This window comes from Diaphorina citri, unplaced genomic scaffold, assembly GCF_000475195.1.
Source record: "Diaphorina citri unplaced genomic scaffold, Diaci psyllid genome assembly version 1.1 scaffold449, whole genome shotgun sequence".
Lineage (NCBI taxonomy): Eukaryota > Metazoa > Arthropoda > Insecta > Hemiptera > Psyllidae > Diaphorina > Diaphorina citri.
The window spans coordinates 26,692-46,983 of NW_007377884.1; the positions used below are offsets into that span (position 1 = coordinate 26,692).

At 35.6% G+C, this 20,292-nt stretch overlaps 2 protein-coding genes across 2 annotated transcripts; both read right to left on the minus strand.

Annotated features, from left to right (window-relative positions):
* Positions 1–362: 362 nt before the first annotated feature.
* LOC103508942 (endocuticle structural glycoprotein SgAbd-2-like) lies at positions 363–9,578 on the minus strand. The gene is made up of 3 exons (XM_008473527.2): positions 9,567–9,578; positions 4,238–4,374; positions 363–721 (listed from the first exon to the last, which is right to left on the minus strand). Exons 1-3 carry the CDS (start codon positions 9,576–9,578, stop codon positions 448–450), a joined length of 423 nt encoding a protein of 140 aa, XP_008471749.1. The 3' UTR covers positions 363–447.
* An 846-nt stretch (positions 9,579–10,424) lies between these two features.
* LOC103508943 (FH2 domain-containing protein 1-like) lies at positions 10,425–19,735 on the minus strand. Its single transcript, XM_017443972.1, has 8 exons — positions 19,511–19,735; positions 14,163–14,413; positions 13,265–13,365; positions 12,892–12,962; positions 11,545–11,652; positions 11,233–11,303; positions 10,924–11,050; positions 10,425–10,520 (listed from the first exon to the last, which is right to left on the minus strand). Exons 1-8 carry the CDS (start codon positions 19,733–19,735, stop codon positions 10,425–10,427), a joined length of 1,050 nt encoding a protein of 349 aa, XP_017299461.1.
* Between the last annotated feature and the right edge of the window lie 557 nt (positions 19,736–20,292).

Sequence of the window (20,292 nt, forward strand, 5' to 3'; positions counted from 1 at the left end):
TTGCACCGACAACCATTTTGTTTGGCCTTAACCAGAAACCATAACTAACACGCTTACACCTAGAAGGTGCAAGTTCGATCACCGATAGGACCAAAAACATTTAAGCAAAGACTTTATCCTCGCTTTCTTCCTCTGTTCCTTCTTTCTTTCTTCCTTAATTTCTTTCTCCTCCTCCTCCTCCTCTCACAGAGAATATTATCTTTTCATTAAATTGGGATAGGTAATTAAAAAATTAGGGACCAGGTAAGTACCTACTTATGTGCCTAACCAATGCTCCAATGTCCTTCTCGATTTTCATCATTTTCAATTTATTTTAGACGGTTTCAAAGGCGGAAAAAGAATGAAACACTGAGCTGTTTTAGTTTTATGTACATTTTTTGCATTTTTTTGGTCTTTATTCATATTTTATATACAAAAATATATCTTCACACTAAGCTAGCGAACACTCTATTTTCTTCCGAATCTGTTGGGGCCTGGTGGAGAGACTTGGACTTGTTGGAGGGATTTGAGGATGGCCTCTGGGATTGGTGGTGGGGTTGGCAGATGAGCTCCGGATGCGTGGAAACCGGTTTCGTCAGCGAACCATTGAACGGTGATGGGGGTGCCGTCGGGGGCGGTGTAGGTGAATTGTCCCTGGGCGGTTTGGGCTTCGAGATCTTTCTGTCCTGGATTTTTCAGGTAGCCTTGCTCGTTGGCGGCGATGCCGTTGCCGGTTTCGTAACTGGGGAACAGAAAAAAAATGTTGATTGAGACATTGACATTTTTTGTAACGAGAGAAAGGCAGAGAGAGAGAGAGAAGGGAGAAAAAAGAAAGGTAGAAAGCGAGGAGAATGAGAGATAAAGGGAGAACTAATCACAATAGTGCTCACATTTACAAACAAAGAATTTGGTAATTTTAGTGGATGTGCCAAAATGCCAAAAATACTAAGAGAGCGGGAGAAAAGGGTACACTTTTTTTAGTGGATGTGATAGAAATACGAAAAAAATGTTGATTGAGATATTGACATTTTTTGTAACGAGAGAAAGACGGAGAGAGGGAGAGAGTGAAGGGAGAAAGAGAGAGAGAGAGAAAGGCGAAGAGAGAGAGAAAGGTGAAGAGAGAGAAGGGAGAAAAAAAGAAAGGTAGAAAGCGAGGAGAATGAGAGATAAAGGGAGAACCAAACACAATAGTGCTCACATTTACAAACACAAAGAATTTGTTAATTTTAGTGGATGTGCCAAAATGCCAAAAATACTAAGAGAGCGGGAGAAAAGGGTACACTTTTTTTAGTGGATGTGATAGAAATACCAATTTTCCTAATGTCCTATTTATAGGGAGTACCGAAATGACACTGAAAATTCTGTTTAGAAATTAATCTTCAGATACTCCACTACAACGGATTCAGGTATGAGTAAAACAGAACCTATTTGAATATTTCCTTATGATAGCATCAAACCATTAAGTTTTATGTGTTCAATGCTGATCTTGACCTTAAATTAACCAGTGATTGTTTTTGGATCAAAAATGATAAGACAACACAAAAATCTGATAATGCTCGTTCCTGAAACGAGCATGATTGCTTGCTTTCAATAGCAAAGTTTTTATATGTTTCAGTCTTGTAATCTAGCAACCACCGAAATAAGCAATAGGTCATTAGAGTATGGTCTAATTTTCTGAATATCTCCAACCCTTAGTTAAAGTACCAAGCTTGAGGTTGCCTAAAGCATTGCCCAATCTCCGAAAATTCCTAAAAATGAGTGGTACCTATCTATGTACGTACCTAACTGAGATTCGGATTATATCTCAATAAAAGTCAGTCATATTATTTTTTTACTTTATTTACGCGTAGTCTCGAATTGTAAATTACCCGTTAAAGGTGTGCGGGCTCTGAAGGCCGAAGATGTAACATCTGAAGATCATCTAGGTCTTAATCGCCAAGTCCTCTACTGCCTGAATTAATTGTTTTGTAAGATTGAGATCAACCCAAAGCTTGAGTTCAAGTTATTTTTTCAGTATCTTTGTGATTGAAATAAAATTAAAATGTAGATATATGATGACATCTAATCGCCGCTAATACGTATCATCAGATGCACTGTAATTTGATTTTGTAATTAAGTCCAAGATCTTTGTACTAACAGAATGGAACTGTGTATGATAGTTGATAGTACCGTACACCTGCTAAGAACTCATTATTTCATAGAATCATTATCATACTTTATGTGGGCATAACTGCAAATGTAGTTGTTTGAAGAAATTATACACTAAGAGTATGAACACAAAGTTGCACATTCATCCACAGATTTGAAGAAATTAAACTTGGAGATTTATCTAATAGTACAAGGATCCTATGAATTTAATTCTTTTGAATCTTAATATTATTAGGACACTCATTAGCTCATTAGTCTTTAACGTGTTTGTAAAATTTGATTTTGTCTCCATTGCGGAATGAGGAAAAATCCGGATTGCGGAAAAATGTGGTGAGAAAATTGTTGTAACACATTTTCAGGAGATTATTCCACAGCCACAATGACGTTTCTGTCTTATTAGAAATTCTATTTCAGACCAAAGTACCATGAAGCAACGAAATTGACTTCTCACTTACCTTTCAGACTTCTCACTTACTTTTCAAGCAAACTTGGAAACTTGCTTTACATGTAAGACTTGTGAAAAATGTACGTGCGTAACTTTAAGGTGTCTCTATACCGTTCTAATATTGTAGCTTTGTAGTGAATCATCATTGAACATGTACACTATTAGATACAGAGCGAAATAGAATTCATTGTAATATCTTGGAATACCTATAGAATTACAAATAAATTCGTAGTTTGCTTTGATCGCCTTCTGTGCTGGTTTCTTCTTTGCTGATTTTACTGTCCATTTGGTTTGTTTACTGACACACTTCATTTTCTTAAACTTACTATGTACACTTGTAATGTCCTGAGTTCCCGATTTTTCCATATATAGATTGCAAAATTCTGTTGATTTTCCTGTCAATACTAAGGTACGGCGATTTAGAGAGCACAATTTCTCTAGCCTCGTCTATAGGAATGAACGTCTATGGTCATCTCTCGAGTATGTTGAAGTCTTTTTATGGTTATAAGCGTTTTCAATTAATCATCTGAGATCCAAGTGAACTAATGATTCCACATCTCCCACATATTTCATACGTATTAACCGCATTGATCAGTTCAAAAGGTCCACGATTTATTTTAATAAGGGCTAATGAATTGGTCTTAATCAGCATATATTGGAAATATGAACAATCAATAATCTGTATAACAATACACAACCAATTAACCATCACCTTCAATGGCTTCAATTCACACCTTTTACCAGCAATCAAGTGCATAGGTACTTCTACCTACTTACTTACCTAGACTGTATACTGTAACTAGTAGATAGAATATAAAACTTCATGCGGGTACTTACCCAACTAACATTCAATTTATTATGTATTTATCACATATTATCACAGGTGCCGCTGAAGTAAATAGGTACATAATCGTAAAATGTTAACCATCTTGTGTCAAGTTGTACGTTGAAATTTAAACTGTAATCAATATGCAACTTGATTTAAGACCTATTCTAATGTTTTGCGTGGCCTAATCATCACACTTCCTTTTGTCTCTGGAGAACAACGAAAGGTTGTTGTGTCAATCATGCAATAAAATTGTACAACCATATAATGATACCCATCTAATTAGAGTTCCATGAATAGAAATGTAAAGAGTAAATCATTTCACAAGATAGTTTTTAATAAAATCATAAATCACCTTGAATATCAGAAGAAGATATCTACGAGGAACTTTTTATTGCCATAGAAAATCATCACAACTTAAAAGAGCAAGCTTTTATTGAGATCCCTATGTTTTTAATATTAATTGTAGCTCGTTAAAAAAATTAAATAAAACAGATCGTGCATTAGAAAAATAATATTGGACAAAAAATGTTAATTTTATTTACCTCTATGTACAATTATTCACAGTGGAACATTATGGTGATCAGGTCCATGCACATCACTCTATTCAAATCAATATGATTTTGTTCTTTTTGCAATTTGCATAAAACAATAACTTTCTACAACGGTAAGACCGGGATAAAGAGGAATAAAGGGATGCAATTCTCACCTGTATCTGTAAGAGCCATCTCCCTGGTTGGGTTCATTCTGGTAGCTGATGATGGGAATGAACTGGCCGGGGGCATACTACTACAACGGGAAGACCGGGATAGAGAGGAATAAAGGGATGGAATTCTCACCTGTATCTGTAAGAGCCATCTCCCTGGTTGGGTTCATTCTGGTAGCTGATGATGGGAATGAACTGGCCGGGGGCATACTGTGGTGGTCCTCTTTGGGCAGAAACCACGGCGATGAAGAGGGCTACGAAGCTGATTGCCTGCAAGAAAAACGAGAAAATTTTGACGGTCAAATTTTGACTAGGAGTCAAAAAATTAGTTTTCGTGCAAACTTTGTAGATTCGTAGACGTTTAACCCATCCTTTAGGGCTGTTTAGCCCCGACACCTAAGCCTGGGATTGGGCTTTTTGTGTTTGAAGTTCGTGCAAACTTAGTTCTGATCTCGCGAAAAAGAAAGAAAAGAGAACAACATTGACTTATATCGAAAAGGAATCAATGATTCGAATAAAACTTTGCAACGTTGTGTGTGGTTGGTATGTTTGAGGTATTTAAATGCAAAGGTATTTGCCAGCAAGTTCAGACCGGTACTTAATGAGTCAATGTCCGTTTGTCTGTTCATCCCTTTAAACCGGTTTAAGCTAATGGGAAATTTTGACGTGATTTCGGGTTTTTTAGAATTTGGAGAGAAGATTTGAGCTTTTAGAAGAGCTCTGGCACGAAGCTGATTGCCTGCAAGGAAAACGAGAAATTTTTGGAGGTCAAAATTTGGGAAAATGGGAAAATTATTTTTCGTGCAAACTTCGTAGATTCGTAGAAGTTTAACCCATCCTTTAGGGCTGTTTAGCCCCGACATCTAAGCCTGGAATTGGGCTTTTTGTGTTTGGAGTTGGTGCAAACTTAGTTCTGATCTCGCGAAAAAGAAAGAAAAGAGAAGATTGACTTATATCGAAAAGGAATCAATGATTCGAATAAAACTTTGCAACATTGTGTGTGGTTGGTATGTTTGAGGTATTTAAATGCAAAGGTATTTGCCAGCAAGTTCAGACCGGTACTTAACGAGTCAATGTCCGTTTGTCTGTTCATCCCTTTGAACCGGTTTAAGCTAATGGGAAATTTTGACGTGATTTCAGGTTTTTGAGAATTTGGAGAGAAGATTTGAGCTTTTAGAAGAGCTCTGGAAGTCACTTAGTTGTACTAATTAGTTAGTTATACCAAATTTTCCTAAACGCTGGAAGTCACTTAGTTGTACTAATTAGTTAGTTATACCAAATTTTCCTAAACGCTTTTATCAGAAAGTATATGAGTAGTTCAAAGAGTTTGTACACTTCAAGAACCGTCAGAGACAAAGGTAAAGAAAATTTCACGTTTATAGTTTAGCTAGGATTTGTTATTTTGATATTTTCCTCTTGCTTATGAATCCTGATGGGAATTTTGAATTTTTCTCAACAAATATTAGAGTTATGAGAAGGTAGATGGATACTACACATAGGTAAAGGGATACGATGTTTACTGCAAAGGAGAGTTCCATTAAATGACTAGTAAATAGAGGTAGGTATATCAAGTGAAAGAGAAAAAAGCTTTTCAACAGATGTTTTAATGAGTAGGTACCTATTTTTAATTACGAAGTTTTCATGGGTAAAAAGAAGAAAAATGAAACTCCTTTGTACCTAGTTAACAATTTATGGGAACTTATAAATTCATTGCGTTTTTTGAAAGTAATAAAAAGCCTTCTATAGAGCTCTGGAAGTCACTTAGTTGTACTAATTAATAAGTTATACCAAATTTTTCTAAACGCTTTTATCAGAAAGTATAATATGAGTAGTTCAAAGAGTTTGTACACTTCAAGAACCGTCAGAGACAAAGGTAAAGAAAATTTCACGTTTATAGTTAAACTAGGATTTGTTATTTTGATATTTTCCTCTTGCTTATGAATCCTGATGGGAATTTTGAATTTTTCTCAACAAATATTAGAGTTATGAGAAGGTAGATGGATACTACACATAGGTGAAGGGATACGATTTTTACTGCAAAGGAGAGTTGCATTAAATGACTAGTGAATAGAGGTAAGTATATCAAGTGAAAGAGAAAAAAGCTTTTCAAAAGATGTTTTAGTGAGTACCTATTTTTAGTTACGAAGTTTTCATGGGTAAAAAGAAAAAAAATGAAACTCCTTTGTACCTAGTTAACAATTTATGGGAACTTATAAATTCATTGCGTTTTTTGAAAGTAATAAAAAGCCTTCTATAGAAACTATGCTTTTGAGTCACATTTCTATCATCACTAAAATTGAAAATAAAGGCTAAAATTGTTGAAAATTATCAAGAGGTAAAAAGGATTATAGGCTTACTGCCTAGGAAAAACTCCGACATGCTAAGGAATAATTTGAAAACGTCGTTAGTTTTGTGTAAAAGAAGAACTTAAAAAGTCATTTTCTAAACAGTGCACATGTACCTACCTACTTTAATCAAGCCTTCGGTGATGATTGGTACATCCAGACAAACGGCCCTATCCACTTAATTAATCTTCGCAGATTCAGGTATAAGTGTACACTGTACACCCATCTTTTGAATACACTAACATTTTTTATTAAACTAATTGTGGTAATTCATAATTTTATACCACAGATAGGCTCCTCCTCACACAGAGAATATTATCTTTTCATTAAATTGGGATTGGTAATTAAAAAATTAGGGACCAGGTAAGTACCTACTTATGTGCCTAACCAATGCTCCAATGTCCTTCTCGATTTTCATCATTTTCAAACACCTTTAATATACCTACCTATTATTTTGCAGCTCTCTGAATTTCATCTAAAACTTTCATTTTATCACATCTAAAACGCACAGTGTACACTGTACACCCATCTTTTGAATACACTAACATTTTTTATTAAACTAATTGTGGTAATTCATAATTTTATACCACAGATAGGTAATTACCATAAAGCCATCACAGTCCACAGTTCACTAGTTCAGTGCCATAAGTAATTTCATATCCGCAAGGATGTTTGAAGAAGCAAAATTTAATTACTTATCTGCCACCACTTTTATTTATCTGGTCAAGTTAAAAAAAAAAAATCTCTACCTATTAAATAATAAAAAACCCACCTACCTATCTACTATCTATCAATCAACAATATAAATATAATTATATTTCTTTATAATATTATGTTTTTACATAAGTGAGTTATCTTAAAGAGTGTGAAGTGTCCTCCTAAGATAACTTTTAAAACTTGAACTTGAAGAGCCAAAGGCACATTAATGTGTCGGGATTATTTTCATTTTTTTCATATCCGTTGAAAAGTGGGTAAATTAAGACGAAAAACGAGTAGGTTACCTCCCCTTGAACCCTGGACCCTGGGTACAAGTGACCTTTACAAAACCCGGGGCCAGCAAGTTACTTTGATGAGGCCTTTTTTCCATTATTTTTTTAGGCTACCTAACCAAGATGAAAATTAAGTTGGTTAGGCTTGTCCCAACTTGGTTAACCTAAAAAAGGAAAAACATCTTTGGTTTAAAAGACCTTTAGGCTATTCATTATTCTATTAATGCTTAAACTTGATTAATCGAATGTCTATTATTTATTTATTACGGAAGCTTTAATAATAAATTTTGTAAAGAAGAGACTTCGCCCCCGGCCCTTAATCAATTTTCCCGCATTAAGAAAGACATAATTCCTTATAGGAATAATTCCTGTAGTACGACTCATCTAAAACCTTTTGAGCGACAATTCTGACCTTGACTTTATACAATTTACTTCGTCCTCATTTTTTCCGGTATTGTCTGAAAGATGCAGTAGACAGAGTAATAAAAATATTCTCGGTACAACAGTATCTTGAGAGAAGTATGAGATTAACTGGTAGAGGTACCTACTTTTAGATATGTACCTATATCCAATAATCGGAATTGTCTATCAGAATGAATTTTTGCAATCCTCAATGTATACTAACAGAAATATGATACCTATCATAATTCTTATCCAATAATCGGAATTGTCTATCAGAATGAATTTTTGCAATCCTCAATGTATACTAACAGAAATATGATACCTATCATAATTCTATGATTGCATATTGCAAATCTGTTATCACGAAATTTATTGGAGATGAATTTGGATTGAGGTAGGTACGTTTTGGCCTGTTTGGGAAGGTATTTCTCAAATTATTTGAATATTTCACAAGACGCGAAGAATTTCTTGGGAAAGGGCTAATGTTATGATAATGGCTGTGTGAATTTGAGAAGTGAGGTCACTCATTAGTTAAAAAGCTCAGACACATTACAAGAAATAAAATTTATGATCGACAGTCAAGTTAGTCGGATAATATTCTTGGGAAAGAGCTAATGTTAGTCTGATGACGTGATAATGGCTGTGTGAATTTGAGAAGTGAGAAGTGAGGTCACTCATTAGTTAAAAAGCTCAGACACATTACAAGAAATAAAATTTATGATCGACAGTCAAGTTAGTCGGATAATTGCTTAAACTTAAATTTGGAAAATATTAATACAACGATTCTTCACTATTAACATTTTTGGTGACCTTAAGCACTGCTAAGAGTGAATAATTATGTCTATAAATTTATTATGGCTACCTATTGCCTTCTCAAAATTTGATGTATTCATTAAAAGATGTGTTGAATTCTGCGGGGTTTTGTTGTACAAACATTGTCCAAGTTGTAACCCATACCAAACCTATTTAAGTTAGTTAGTATTTGTGTTGTTATTTTTGTTATTTTTTCCACGTCACGTCAGACCCCGTTTTTAGTTTTTTTTCATAACAGATTGGAGCAAGATGTGTCTCGTTTATTTATTTCCTGGTTAAGTCCATCCATCATTATAATAATTTTCCTGATTAAAATTAGGCAATAAAAAATAAATGTCCAAATACAAACCGGCTATCGCTTCCATTGCGCCAACCACATCTGTTTTGTCGAAAGTTGGTTTCCATTCGGAGTACACCGGTTTATAACTTGTCGGAAATTCACTTTGGACCCATCTTACATGCAAAATTTTACTTTCTTTGGTGGGGGAAAAATACTTGCCTAAGCATTTTTTTATCATCCCTTTTTTCCCAAAAATAGTGAGTGATTAACCTGGATTTTAAGACTACCAGCAAATAGGCATAGTTGTACCGTATATGGGTTTATACCTTCCCCTTTTTGACCATCTATTTAAATATGTTAAATACGAGTAAAATGTTAGGTTATGTCTGCTAAGTCACTAATCTCAAGTAAATGAATTAATCAACCTTTTTCTCCAATAGAAGTAGACACCTGATGTGCCAACTTTGTAAAACAAGTGGGCCCTTACCCTTACTGAGATAACCTCTATAACACTTACTCAAAGTAAAGAATAGTATTGCGACATTTTAGATTTGACGGGTTATGTCTGCTAAGTCACTAATCTCAAGTAAATGAATTAATATATCAACCTTTTTCTCCAATAGAAGTAGACACCTGATGTGCCATCTTTGAAAAACAAGTGGGCCCTTACCCTTACTGAGATAACCTCTATAACACTTACTCAAAGTAAAGAATAGTATTGCGACATTTTAGATTTGACATTTATGTCAAATAGGTACCTGGGGTATATCTAGGTAAATCAATGGTTTACCTGTAGTGTTGAAACAGGTTCTTGATTAGTTTGAGATTTCATTCGTTTAATTTTCCTTGCATCTGCTTCAATTTCCTCCGTTGAATTGGCAACATTCAAGTTTGACTTCCTCCACAGAGACTTGTCTTTGACCGCAGGTTGTGCTTCTGAAATTACCATAAAAACCAATAAATTATGAAATGATTAGTGTAAATACATAGTCAAACCATGCCCAAAGGCAAGAAGATACGGTTCGAAGGGTAAGACTGTTCAATCAAACAAGAGGTTTACTTATAAGTGCAAAGGATACTGGAATCTCCCAATTTAGATAATTTTTTTCATAACAGATTGGAGCAAGATGTGTCTCGTTTATTTATTTCCTGGTTAAATCCATCCATCATTATAATAATTTTCCTGATTAAAATTGGGTAATAAAAAATAAATGTCCAAACACAAACCGGCTATCGCTTCCATTGCGCCAACCACATCTGTTTTGTCGAAAGTTGGTTTCCATTCGGAGTACACTGGTTTATAACTTGTGCGACATTTTAGATTTGACATGCCCTTAGGCCTCCAAGCCCAAAACCAAGAGATGAATTTTAAATTTAGGCATGCATAAATTTCGGACAACTCGTTTTCCATCCAAAATAACCTGACTTCTTCCCCCTGGTGCTTTGTGATGCAACCGATAGTAATTTGTGGGTCCAGTCTATAGCGACTCATTAGTAATCTACAGGTAAAGTCTGGGTCAAGGCGAAAGATGAGTTATCAAGTCTTGTAATGAGAAGATGCTGCAGTTTATCAATGATGAACACAACCTTAACATGAATATTTCGAAGATCAAGAATTCAAGATGGACGCTGAATGTGTTTATGAGTGTTTTAGAAATCAATTAATTTTATCGCCCGTAAACGTAATAATTAGCCGAAATTAATAAATAACCTTTTATTTCTATTGAATGAGGGTACAGCTATTAGGCGTGAATAAATGCTAGAAGTCCCCCACAAAGTTTTATGAGGAATATAACTTTTGATTACTTGACAGCATTTTATAATATGAAAACCAGTTTTGAACAAATCGTTGGTCTTAACATTATTGGGAAAAAGATTTATATTGATAAATTTAAATAAAATATGGAAATCTCTCCCTCCTAAAGACATTTAAGAAATGGGAGAGATTATTGCAACATATTGTAGATTTAATGATGTTTTCTTAAATTACCTTCAAGAAATCTTCCATCTGTAACTTCAGCTCTGGCCGGGTGGTTGGTAATTCAACTTGTTTGCAAATCTGTTTGATTCTGGAGTCCAAGGCGTTGATTTCATTTTGTAATTGCTCCACAGTTGTCCTGAGGGATGAGGAAAATACCATGTATTTACTGACTGACAAGGTAATCAGTAATGTGTGTCTTATTATTTTCTTCCTTGTTATTATGCCCTGCCTTATTATGAAAAGTATACCTACAAAGCCTTTATAGTTGGGGCCCCTCTATAAAGTAGGTACCTAATAGGTAAGTACATATCTACTTACTTGGTTGCTTCTTCCAGGAATCCCATATCTTCAGTAAAGTTTAAAAGCTCCTTCCGTTTCTTCTCAGCTTGCTGAAAGAATAATAAACTCATGAATAAAATCAGCCTGGGTATTTTATTGTACCTTTGTAGGTACATCAAATAGATATTCTATTGATGAATCTCAAGAGAGAATGGTTTTTGATCGTAGTTGGATGAAATTCAATTATGAGATTACTCCTATCTAAGTTCTTTCTGAGCTGAGATACCCAGAGGTGTTTAATTTTCCAATTTTTCAAATACGTACAATTTTTGAAACTGTGAGTTGTCTTACCAGAGCGACATAGTGAATGAGATTCATGCCAGGTTTGTTAGCTCGGATGTCCGTCAGTTTCTGTAGAGAACTCAGCTTGACTCCTGCCGCATTGCCTGCATAACCACCCTGTAAGAAAAGCATAATGATGCAAGAAATATCTATTTCCACCCTGTAAGAAAAACATTAAAAGCAGGAAACATCTAAGTATATCTCACTTTAATAAATACTTTATTTGAAGTGACAGGATTTTATTAAAATAATTAAAATAATAAAAATGAAAAATACATTTATGTGTAAATGTAGGAACAAAAAGAGATGTTTTATGGAAAGAAAATTAAAAACATTATAAGTATGCAAAGGAATTCATCTATGCAAAAGAATGGCAATTGACCATTAGGTCATTTTCCCACGCGTCCCAATATTTTCCTACTTTGCCAGCTGGCTTACACGACAGGCAGTCCGCCAGCATTCTATAAAGATGTTAGAACACAAAGCTATCCTGATCTGGAGATCCAAGCAGGGAACTATTTTATCTCCGGAAATTCTCTTTGGACCCATCTTACATGCAAAATTTTACTTTCTTTGGTGTGGAAAAAAATCTTTACATAAATATCCTGCCATTAGGGTAAATAAAATATGCAAAAGAATGTCAATTGACCATTAGGTCATTTTCCCACGCGTCCCAATATTTTCCTACTTTGCCAGCTGGCTTCCACGACAGGCATTCCGCCAGCATTCTATAAAGATGTTAGAACACAAAGCTATCCTGATCTGGAGATCCAAGCAGGGGACTATTTTATCTCCGGAAATTCACTTTGGACCCATCTTACATGCAAAATTTTACTTTCTTTGGTGTGGAAAAAAATCTTTACATAAATATCCTGCCATTAGGGTAAATAAAACGGAATGGAGGGATTGCAATGTAAATTACCTTGCTTGATGGTCTATTATTTGCCCATCCACAATGAGAACAAGTACCTACATAGGTAATTATAACTCTACTTTTACATTTAAAGGTGATTGCAACTTACCGAATTGAGGAAATTCCCAGCACGGGGAAAAAATCCTTACATAAATATCCTGCCATTAGGGTAAATAAAACGGAATGGAGGGATTGCAATGCAAATTGCCTTGCTTGATGGTCTATTTAGTCTATTATTTGCCCATCCGCAAAGAGAACAAGTACCTACATGGGTAATTATAACTCTACTTTTACATTTAAAGGTGATTGCAACTTACCGAATTGAGGAAATTCCCAGCACATATAACCATGTAGAGAACATTTGCCCATCCGCAAAGAGAACAAGTACCTACATGGGTAATATTATAACTCTACTTTTACATTTAAAGGTGATTGCAACTTACCGAATTGAGGAAATTCCCAGCACATATAACCATGTAGAGAACTTCTTGTAAGGCCTTGTTTGACATCAAATCTGGAAGAAAAATGGAAAATTGGTAATAAGAACTAATAGGTATGTATTAGTACTTAGACCTATGACCTTGGGAACATCAGTTTTCTGACATCATAAATAAATAAAATAAATTGACAATGGAAAAACATACCTTCTCCAGCAACTATCATGGAATTGATGCTGGGTTCCAAATAGCTCATATTTGTGGCAAATTCTTCCTTCAGTAACATGCGTATTAGTACTTAGACCTATGACCTTAGGAACATCAGTTTTCTGACATCATAAATAAATAAAATAAATTGACTATGGAAAAACAAACATACCTTCTCCAGCAACTATCATGGAATTGATGCTGGGTTCCAAATAGCTCATATTTGTGGCAAATTCTTCCTTCAGTAACATGCTTTCGATTCTCAGTTTGTAGCTGAAACAAAATAGTCAAAACAATATTATACTTGATCGTCAAAAGGCGTCCTTTGGCCTTTTGGCAAAAAGGTTCCAAAAGCAAAGTAAGGCTACAAATCTTGATGGAAGACTCAGTAACTTTGTGAAGTTCCATGAAATATTGAAAGGAAAAGGAAATGAACCGAAAATAATAGTCAAAACAATGTTCTACTTGATCGTCAAAAGGCGTCCTTTGGCCTTTTGGCAAAAAGGTTCCAAAAGCAAAGTAAGGCTACAAATCTTGATGGAAGACTCAGTAACTTTGTGAAGTTCCATGAAATATTGAAAGGAAAAGGAAATGAACCGAAAGTGAAAAGTAATAGTTATCATTTCCTTTCAACAAGACTACAAATATTAATAAAGCAAAAATGAAATAAGGAAATTAAAAAGTACTACCTAGACTTTGATAGAACACAACATGTAGTGTTACTAGTGTAGTAGACAGCCTTGTGCCCTACGTAAGAGGAGACCTTACTCTACATTTTTTCATTTTCTAAACACTTACTTGGGCACTTGAATGAGCTGCAACAAGAACTTTTCAGCGTTTCCCAGACGACTCTTGTCGCCATCGAAGTTGGAACCGAAAATGAAGAGTAATAGTTATCATTTCCTTTCAACAAGACTAGGTACAAATATTAATAAAGCAAAAATGAAATAAGGAAATTGAAAAGTACTACCTAGACTTTGATAGAACACAACATGTAGTGTAGTAGACAGCCTTGTGCCCTACGTAAGAGGAGACCTTACTCTACATTTTCTGATTTTCTAAACACTTACTTGGGCACTTGAATGAGCTGCAACAAGAACTTTTCAGCGTTTCCAAGACGACTCTTGTCGCCATCGAAGTTGCGCAACATTTCCAATTCATCCAGCTGAGGTAATATTTTCAAAAGTCCGCGCAACTTTTCAGTTCCAATTTCGTCGTGATCGCCATTCTTGATCAGATGGATTATGTCTTCGTTGGAACTACGGAACTGTTTCAAGAAGATATTTACATTCAAGCTTCTCTTGCCGTCCAAAAGTAAAATCTGCAAACAGGAAGAATACCGATGACATTAGAATACTTCATGCTTACTCATTGCTGTCAAACTACCGTCAAACCAGGTCAAAAGTACACAGATCTAGCGAAATTAACAAATAATGAAAAACAGAATGAGTGAAAAGGGTTGAACTTGAACCAGTGTACTTCATGCTTACTCATTGTTGTCAAACTACCGTCAAACCAGGTCAAAAGTACACAGATCTAGCGAAATTAACAAATAGGTAATGAAAAACAGAATGAGTGAAAAGGGTTGAACTTGAACCAGTAGATAGGAGAGTCCGTTTCTCTAATGAAAAAATAGGTAATCATACAGTAGATAGGAGAGTCCGTTTCTCTAATGAAAAAATAGGTAATCATAGAGATCACTCATACTATTGATCGTCTTCAATCTCTCCTTTATTTCATTATGTAGCATTTTGTTCATACCTATAAAATAGTCTTTCTAAGTCATCTGTACTATTGATCGTCTTCAATCTCTCCTTTATTTCATTATGTAGCATTTTGTTCATACCTATAAAATAGTCTTTCCAAGTCATCTGGACGAACCTCCCTGTCGTCTACGGATTGAATCCGTAAAAGTAAATAGAATCAAACGCCCAAACTTTTTCTCGTCCAAATTACGGATTGAATCCGTAAAAGTAAATAGAATCAAACGCCCAAACTTTTTCTCGTCCAAAGCACAATTTATCGACAACAAATATCTTGGAGTTCTTATTGTCTACATGTGTATAGGAGATCCTAATTATAGAATCTGTATAATTAAAGATAATAACCTGAGATAAAACCCCCTGTGCCCGTGGCAGCACAGTTTATTCTGCAGACTGGGTGAGCGCAACAGCTTGGTAGCGTCTTGACGGGACTCAAGCAGCGTGGCGCGATGTACCAGAGTCTCGGCAGTGTCCCAGATGATGTCACTAACAGCTTCCTTCGGGTCTATGCGCAACAGATGTTGCAGGATGCTGAGGAATGGGATCTCCTGGGGAGTTTCTGCTACCTGAAAGTAAAGTGGAAAAGAAACAGTTACTAGCAAGGTTCCCATGTGCTTCCACCTAGCTGTATGCTTGTACATAATCTTACAATACGCTCTTCTCCGAATTGACTTAAGTCACTCCTGGGATCCAAATCTTCCACCTACTTCGAATCCAAATTCTACCTTAGTCAACTGTACTAGCAGGGATTATTTACCTGTCTCAACACTGCATAGAACACGTCCAGATGCGAGTTTAAATCCACACCATCTGGAGCGCCTAATATTTGGGCCTCATCACTCTCCTTCTGTTCATCAAACACATCAAGTTGTACTGACAGGTCATACTAGCAAGGTATTTATTAGCAAGGTTCCCATGTGCTTCCACCTAGCTGTATGCTTGTACATAATCTTACAATACGCTCTTCTCCGAATTGACTTAAGTCACTACTGGGATCCAAATCTTCCACCTACTTCGAATCCAAATTCTGCCTTAGTCAACTGTACTAGCAGGGACTATTTACCTGTCTCAACACTGCATAGAACACGTCCAGATGCGAGTTCAAATCCACACCATCTGGAGCGCCTAATATTTGGGCCTCATCACTCTCCTTCTGTTCATCAAACACATCAAGTTGTACTGACAGGTCATTGCTACTGTCGCTCTTCTTCTTCTTTCTGAAAACAGAAGAAAAAAAACAAACAAATTAAACACGAGCAAACTAAAACACATATAAATGTTACGAATAGCGTATAGCCTAAAGAGGCTGGTAAACGGGTAAAAAGCCGACGAACAGTACAGACTCCATTATGTAAATTGCCAGGAAAATATTTCTCGTTTGCCAGCCACATTTAACACAAATATTGTATAGCCCATATAGAATTTGAAATTTCATGGTTCATTAACATTTTCATAATTTTACAAATTTTGGACACATCAAACCATGTTTGTATACAAACAAATTAAACACGAGCAAACTAAAACACACATAAATGTTACGAATAGCGTATAGCTTAACTAAAGAGGCTGGTAAACGGGTAAAAAGCCGACGAGCAGTACAGACTCCATTATGTACATTGCCAGGAAAATATTTCTCGTTTACCAGTCGCCTTATAAATCAGCCACATGTAACACAAATATCGTATAGCCCATATAGAATTTGAAATTTCATGGTTCATTAACATTTTCATAATTTTACAAATTTTGGACACATCAAACCATGTTTGTATTTAACAAGATTACTGTTTTACTTGTACGTATAGCTCGTAGGTACATTATTTTTTCTCTTATGAATAAACACAGCTTGAAATTTATTATTGAACGTTTCATAGCAGACTTCAAGTTCAGATTGGCACAGCGTACCAATAGTTCTCCTCGTACTAATTGAATCATCAGCAAGAAACTTTGGTGAAAAAGCATTCCAAAAGTTTCCATTAGTAGAGAGATACAGGGGTTTGGGCAAGTTTTGGAACGTCAAAAGTGCCAGGTTGATTGGTAAAACATACACCACTTATAGGAACGTTTTTGTGCTGTACCGGATATTTAACAGTATTCCAACAGAAGAGCTCGTACTTATTCGCTTGGTCTAATACCGATCATTTTCCGTTTTTAGCAAATTGTTAACAGCGGCCCCGGGGCTAGGTAAAACTTCAATCATACACCACTTATAGGAATGTTCTAAGAACGTTTTTGTGCTGTACCGGATATTTAACAGTATTCCAACAGAAGATCTCGTACTTATTCGCTTGGTCTAATACCGATCATTTTCCGTTTTTAGCAAATTGTTAACAGCGGCCCCGGGGCTAGGTAAAACTTCAATCTCGCTTACTGTATTGGGAAATGTGAAGGCCTGTTCGTTTTACTATTTCATTATGTTTGAAGTATAACTTGCAAACTTTGCCAACAATGCCAATGAAGTTGTTGTAGACAAAAACAAACTTCACACTAGGGATACTGAACGTAGACGCTCTTGTCACAGGTATAATTACGATTGCCAAGTTTCCTCATAGTTATCGCTGAATAGAAATTGTAAACAAAAACATTTTGAGCCTGATGCTCTTGTCACAGGTATAATTACGATTGCCAAGTTTCCTCATAGTTATCGCTGAATAGAAATTGTAAACAAAAACATTTTGAGCCTGAGATATCTGACAAACGGTGAGATTAAAAATCAAACACGAATATGCATTAGCTTCCAAACAAAGTGACCTTTTTGAAAGACACAATCGAAGACTTTCAGGTTATATATTTATACAAACTGATATAGAAAAATAAATCACAAGTCCAAACAAAGTGACCTTTTTGAAAGACACAATCAAAGACTTTCAGGTTATATATTTATACAAACTGATATAGAAAAATAAATCACAATTTTTGTGCTAGAATTCAACTTGAGCCCACTTTTACAAATTGTCAACTAGTACAATTCGCCATTGCCAACAGAAACGTGAGCATACCTTGTTTCTACTCTCCTTAACTCACACCTAACAGGTTAACCTTGATTTCAAATACTTCGCGGTCACCCTGTATAAACCATCCTACAAAGTTATTTCTCAAAACTAATTATGTTCAGAGAACTCAGATAATATCATTGTTTCGACGTATTATCTCCTCTCATTTGTTCCTATAATTGTCTTTGTTCCCTATTCGAGTTGTACTTAGAATGCCATAGATCCACTTAAATAAACAAACATTGTGAACTACATTTCCTTGGAGGACAATTAGTTCATCCCTTTATTCCCATAAGAAATCGACTATTAGGCGTATTTTGTGCTGCTCAAGATATGCAAAACGATTTTTTTTTCTTTATCTACTCTTTTCCAGGATACTTACTCCCAAAAACCTATAGGATTTATTATTATTATAATTATTATTATTTATTTAGCTTTTTATGGAATACTATAATAGCGATAATCATTATTTTATACCCTTCAATGAGGGCTGGTCCCTACATTACTATTTTCTTACGGTGTCGAACATCATTGAACATGGATTAATTTCAAGATGACTTTGAATTTCAGTACTTCTAAGGTAATATTGTTTTCTGCCTGGCCGGCTCAACACATGAGAAGCAGAAGGGTAACATTATTCATGATATCACTCTGATGCGGTATTTAAATAAAATAATGAATATCTGTATCTTGTCAAGGGTGCTGAGGTGCTCAATTGCTCATTACTAAGGATCGAGCGTAGAGGTAGGGCTATCGTGTTGGGCGAATTCTACACTACATTATCTGATCACATAGACTTAATACACAGATACTGCGGTATTACTATTGGATTTCAAAGCCAATAACAAGTATGTTGTAATGTAATGCTATTTTATTGTTTTCATTTTGAACTTGAAATTTCCTGATTCCTTATGTAAAACGTTTGTTGAATCTCTTTACCACATTGTCATTGTTACGACAAGCATTTGATCTGTCAATTGTTATAGGTAGTACCAGTACAATTGATAAAATACAGAGGCTCACTCGGTAGAAACCTTTGTATGAGAAGTTTGTTACCTTGCAATTTCGGGAAAGGTTCCAAGAAAATGTAATAGAGCAATCAACTTTGTCTGGAAAATATTCAATCCTTATAATAATACAACCATTATAAAAGTAACATTTGCGAATTTTGATCAAACCACTTTTACTTCCCACCAATCATTATGGAGCCATTAAAATCAGTACCTGACTGCTTAACTCAATAAACGAAAAATCAAGTTTCAAATTGACTGCGCCCTTGAGAGATACAAATCAATAATTTTGTCAGGAAAAGGAATCACCGCGACTGGTAGGATATCGATTTGGTTTATTACAGCTATCAAATTTAAAATATGATCATTGGATTATGATGGATTGCGTGTATTGTTTTGATCTCAGAAGGCTACTACTTCTGCAGGCCGGTAACTTGCGCCAAATGTCAAGTTCAAGTCTATAATACAAGAATGGTCCATTCAATCTCAATATACACCTATTATTGCTAGACCATTCATCATTCTCTTCGGTCACTTCAACAACTTAAGAGGAATTCTTGACGTGCCAACTGTCGCGTAATACATTCGAATCAGCAACCTTTGAATGAAAAGGCAATATTACACGGTTGTCTTTAGCTAGAACAGTGATACTTACTTCTGAGGTAACGTCTTTACGTTTGTCTGCGGATTCACTTCTGGACGCTCGGGGGGAAGACTGGGAAGTGGGCGTGGGAGTGGACAGAGTTTGCTGACAGAATAGTCCCTCCATTTCTGCCCAGTCCAGAATTGTCTGCGGAGAATGCTCGTGGCTTCTTGCCACTAGGGACCAGATGTTGTGTCGGCCTACAACCTGCAAGTATTGAATGAGTAGTTTTACCATTGATGGGAATTTACTTGAGGTGTTTTACCATTGATAGAAAATTGTGCTGAGAATTTCCGTTGTAAATAAAACTTCTATATTTAAAAAGTGACATTAATAACCCAAAAAGATCTCTTAGGGTACCTATGCCAAAATTATAAAATTTTCCAACAGGTAAGTACTCGTACACCGGTACAGTTTACACAGGAAGAGAAAGGGTAGGGGGAAGAGAGGAGTTAATATTTTGTTAGTGGATTTGCCAAAAACATCATTTTTAAAAAAGGGTCTGACAGATCCCAACTTCCGCCGTTATCGCCCGTTAAAATTTCAGATCAAATGTCCATTGCGTCTTGCCCAACGCTCTAATGTTTATATCAAGGGGTTCAAGGGCTACCAGGTATGTTTTCCTTATTGTTTACAATGTTTATTCTCCTACTTAGAAATTTAGAATTGTTTTTCGCCCGTTAAAATTTCAGATCAAATGTCCATTGCGTCTTGCCCAACGCTGTAATGTTTATATCAAGGGGTTCAAGGGCTACCAGGTATGTTTTCCTTATTGTTTACAATGTTTATTCTCC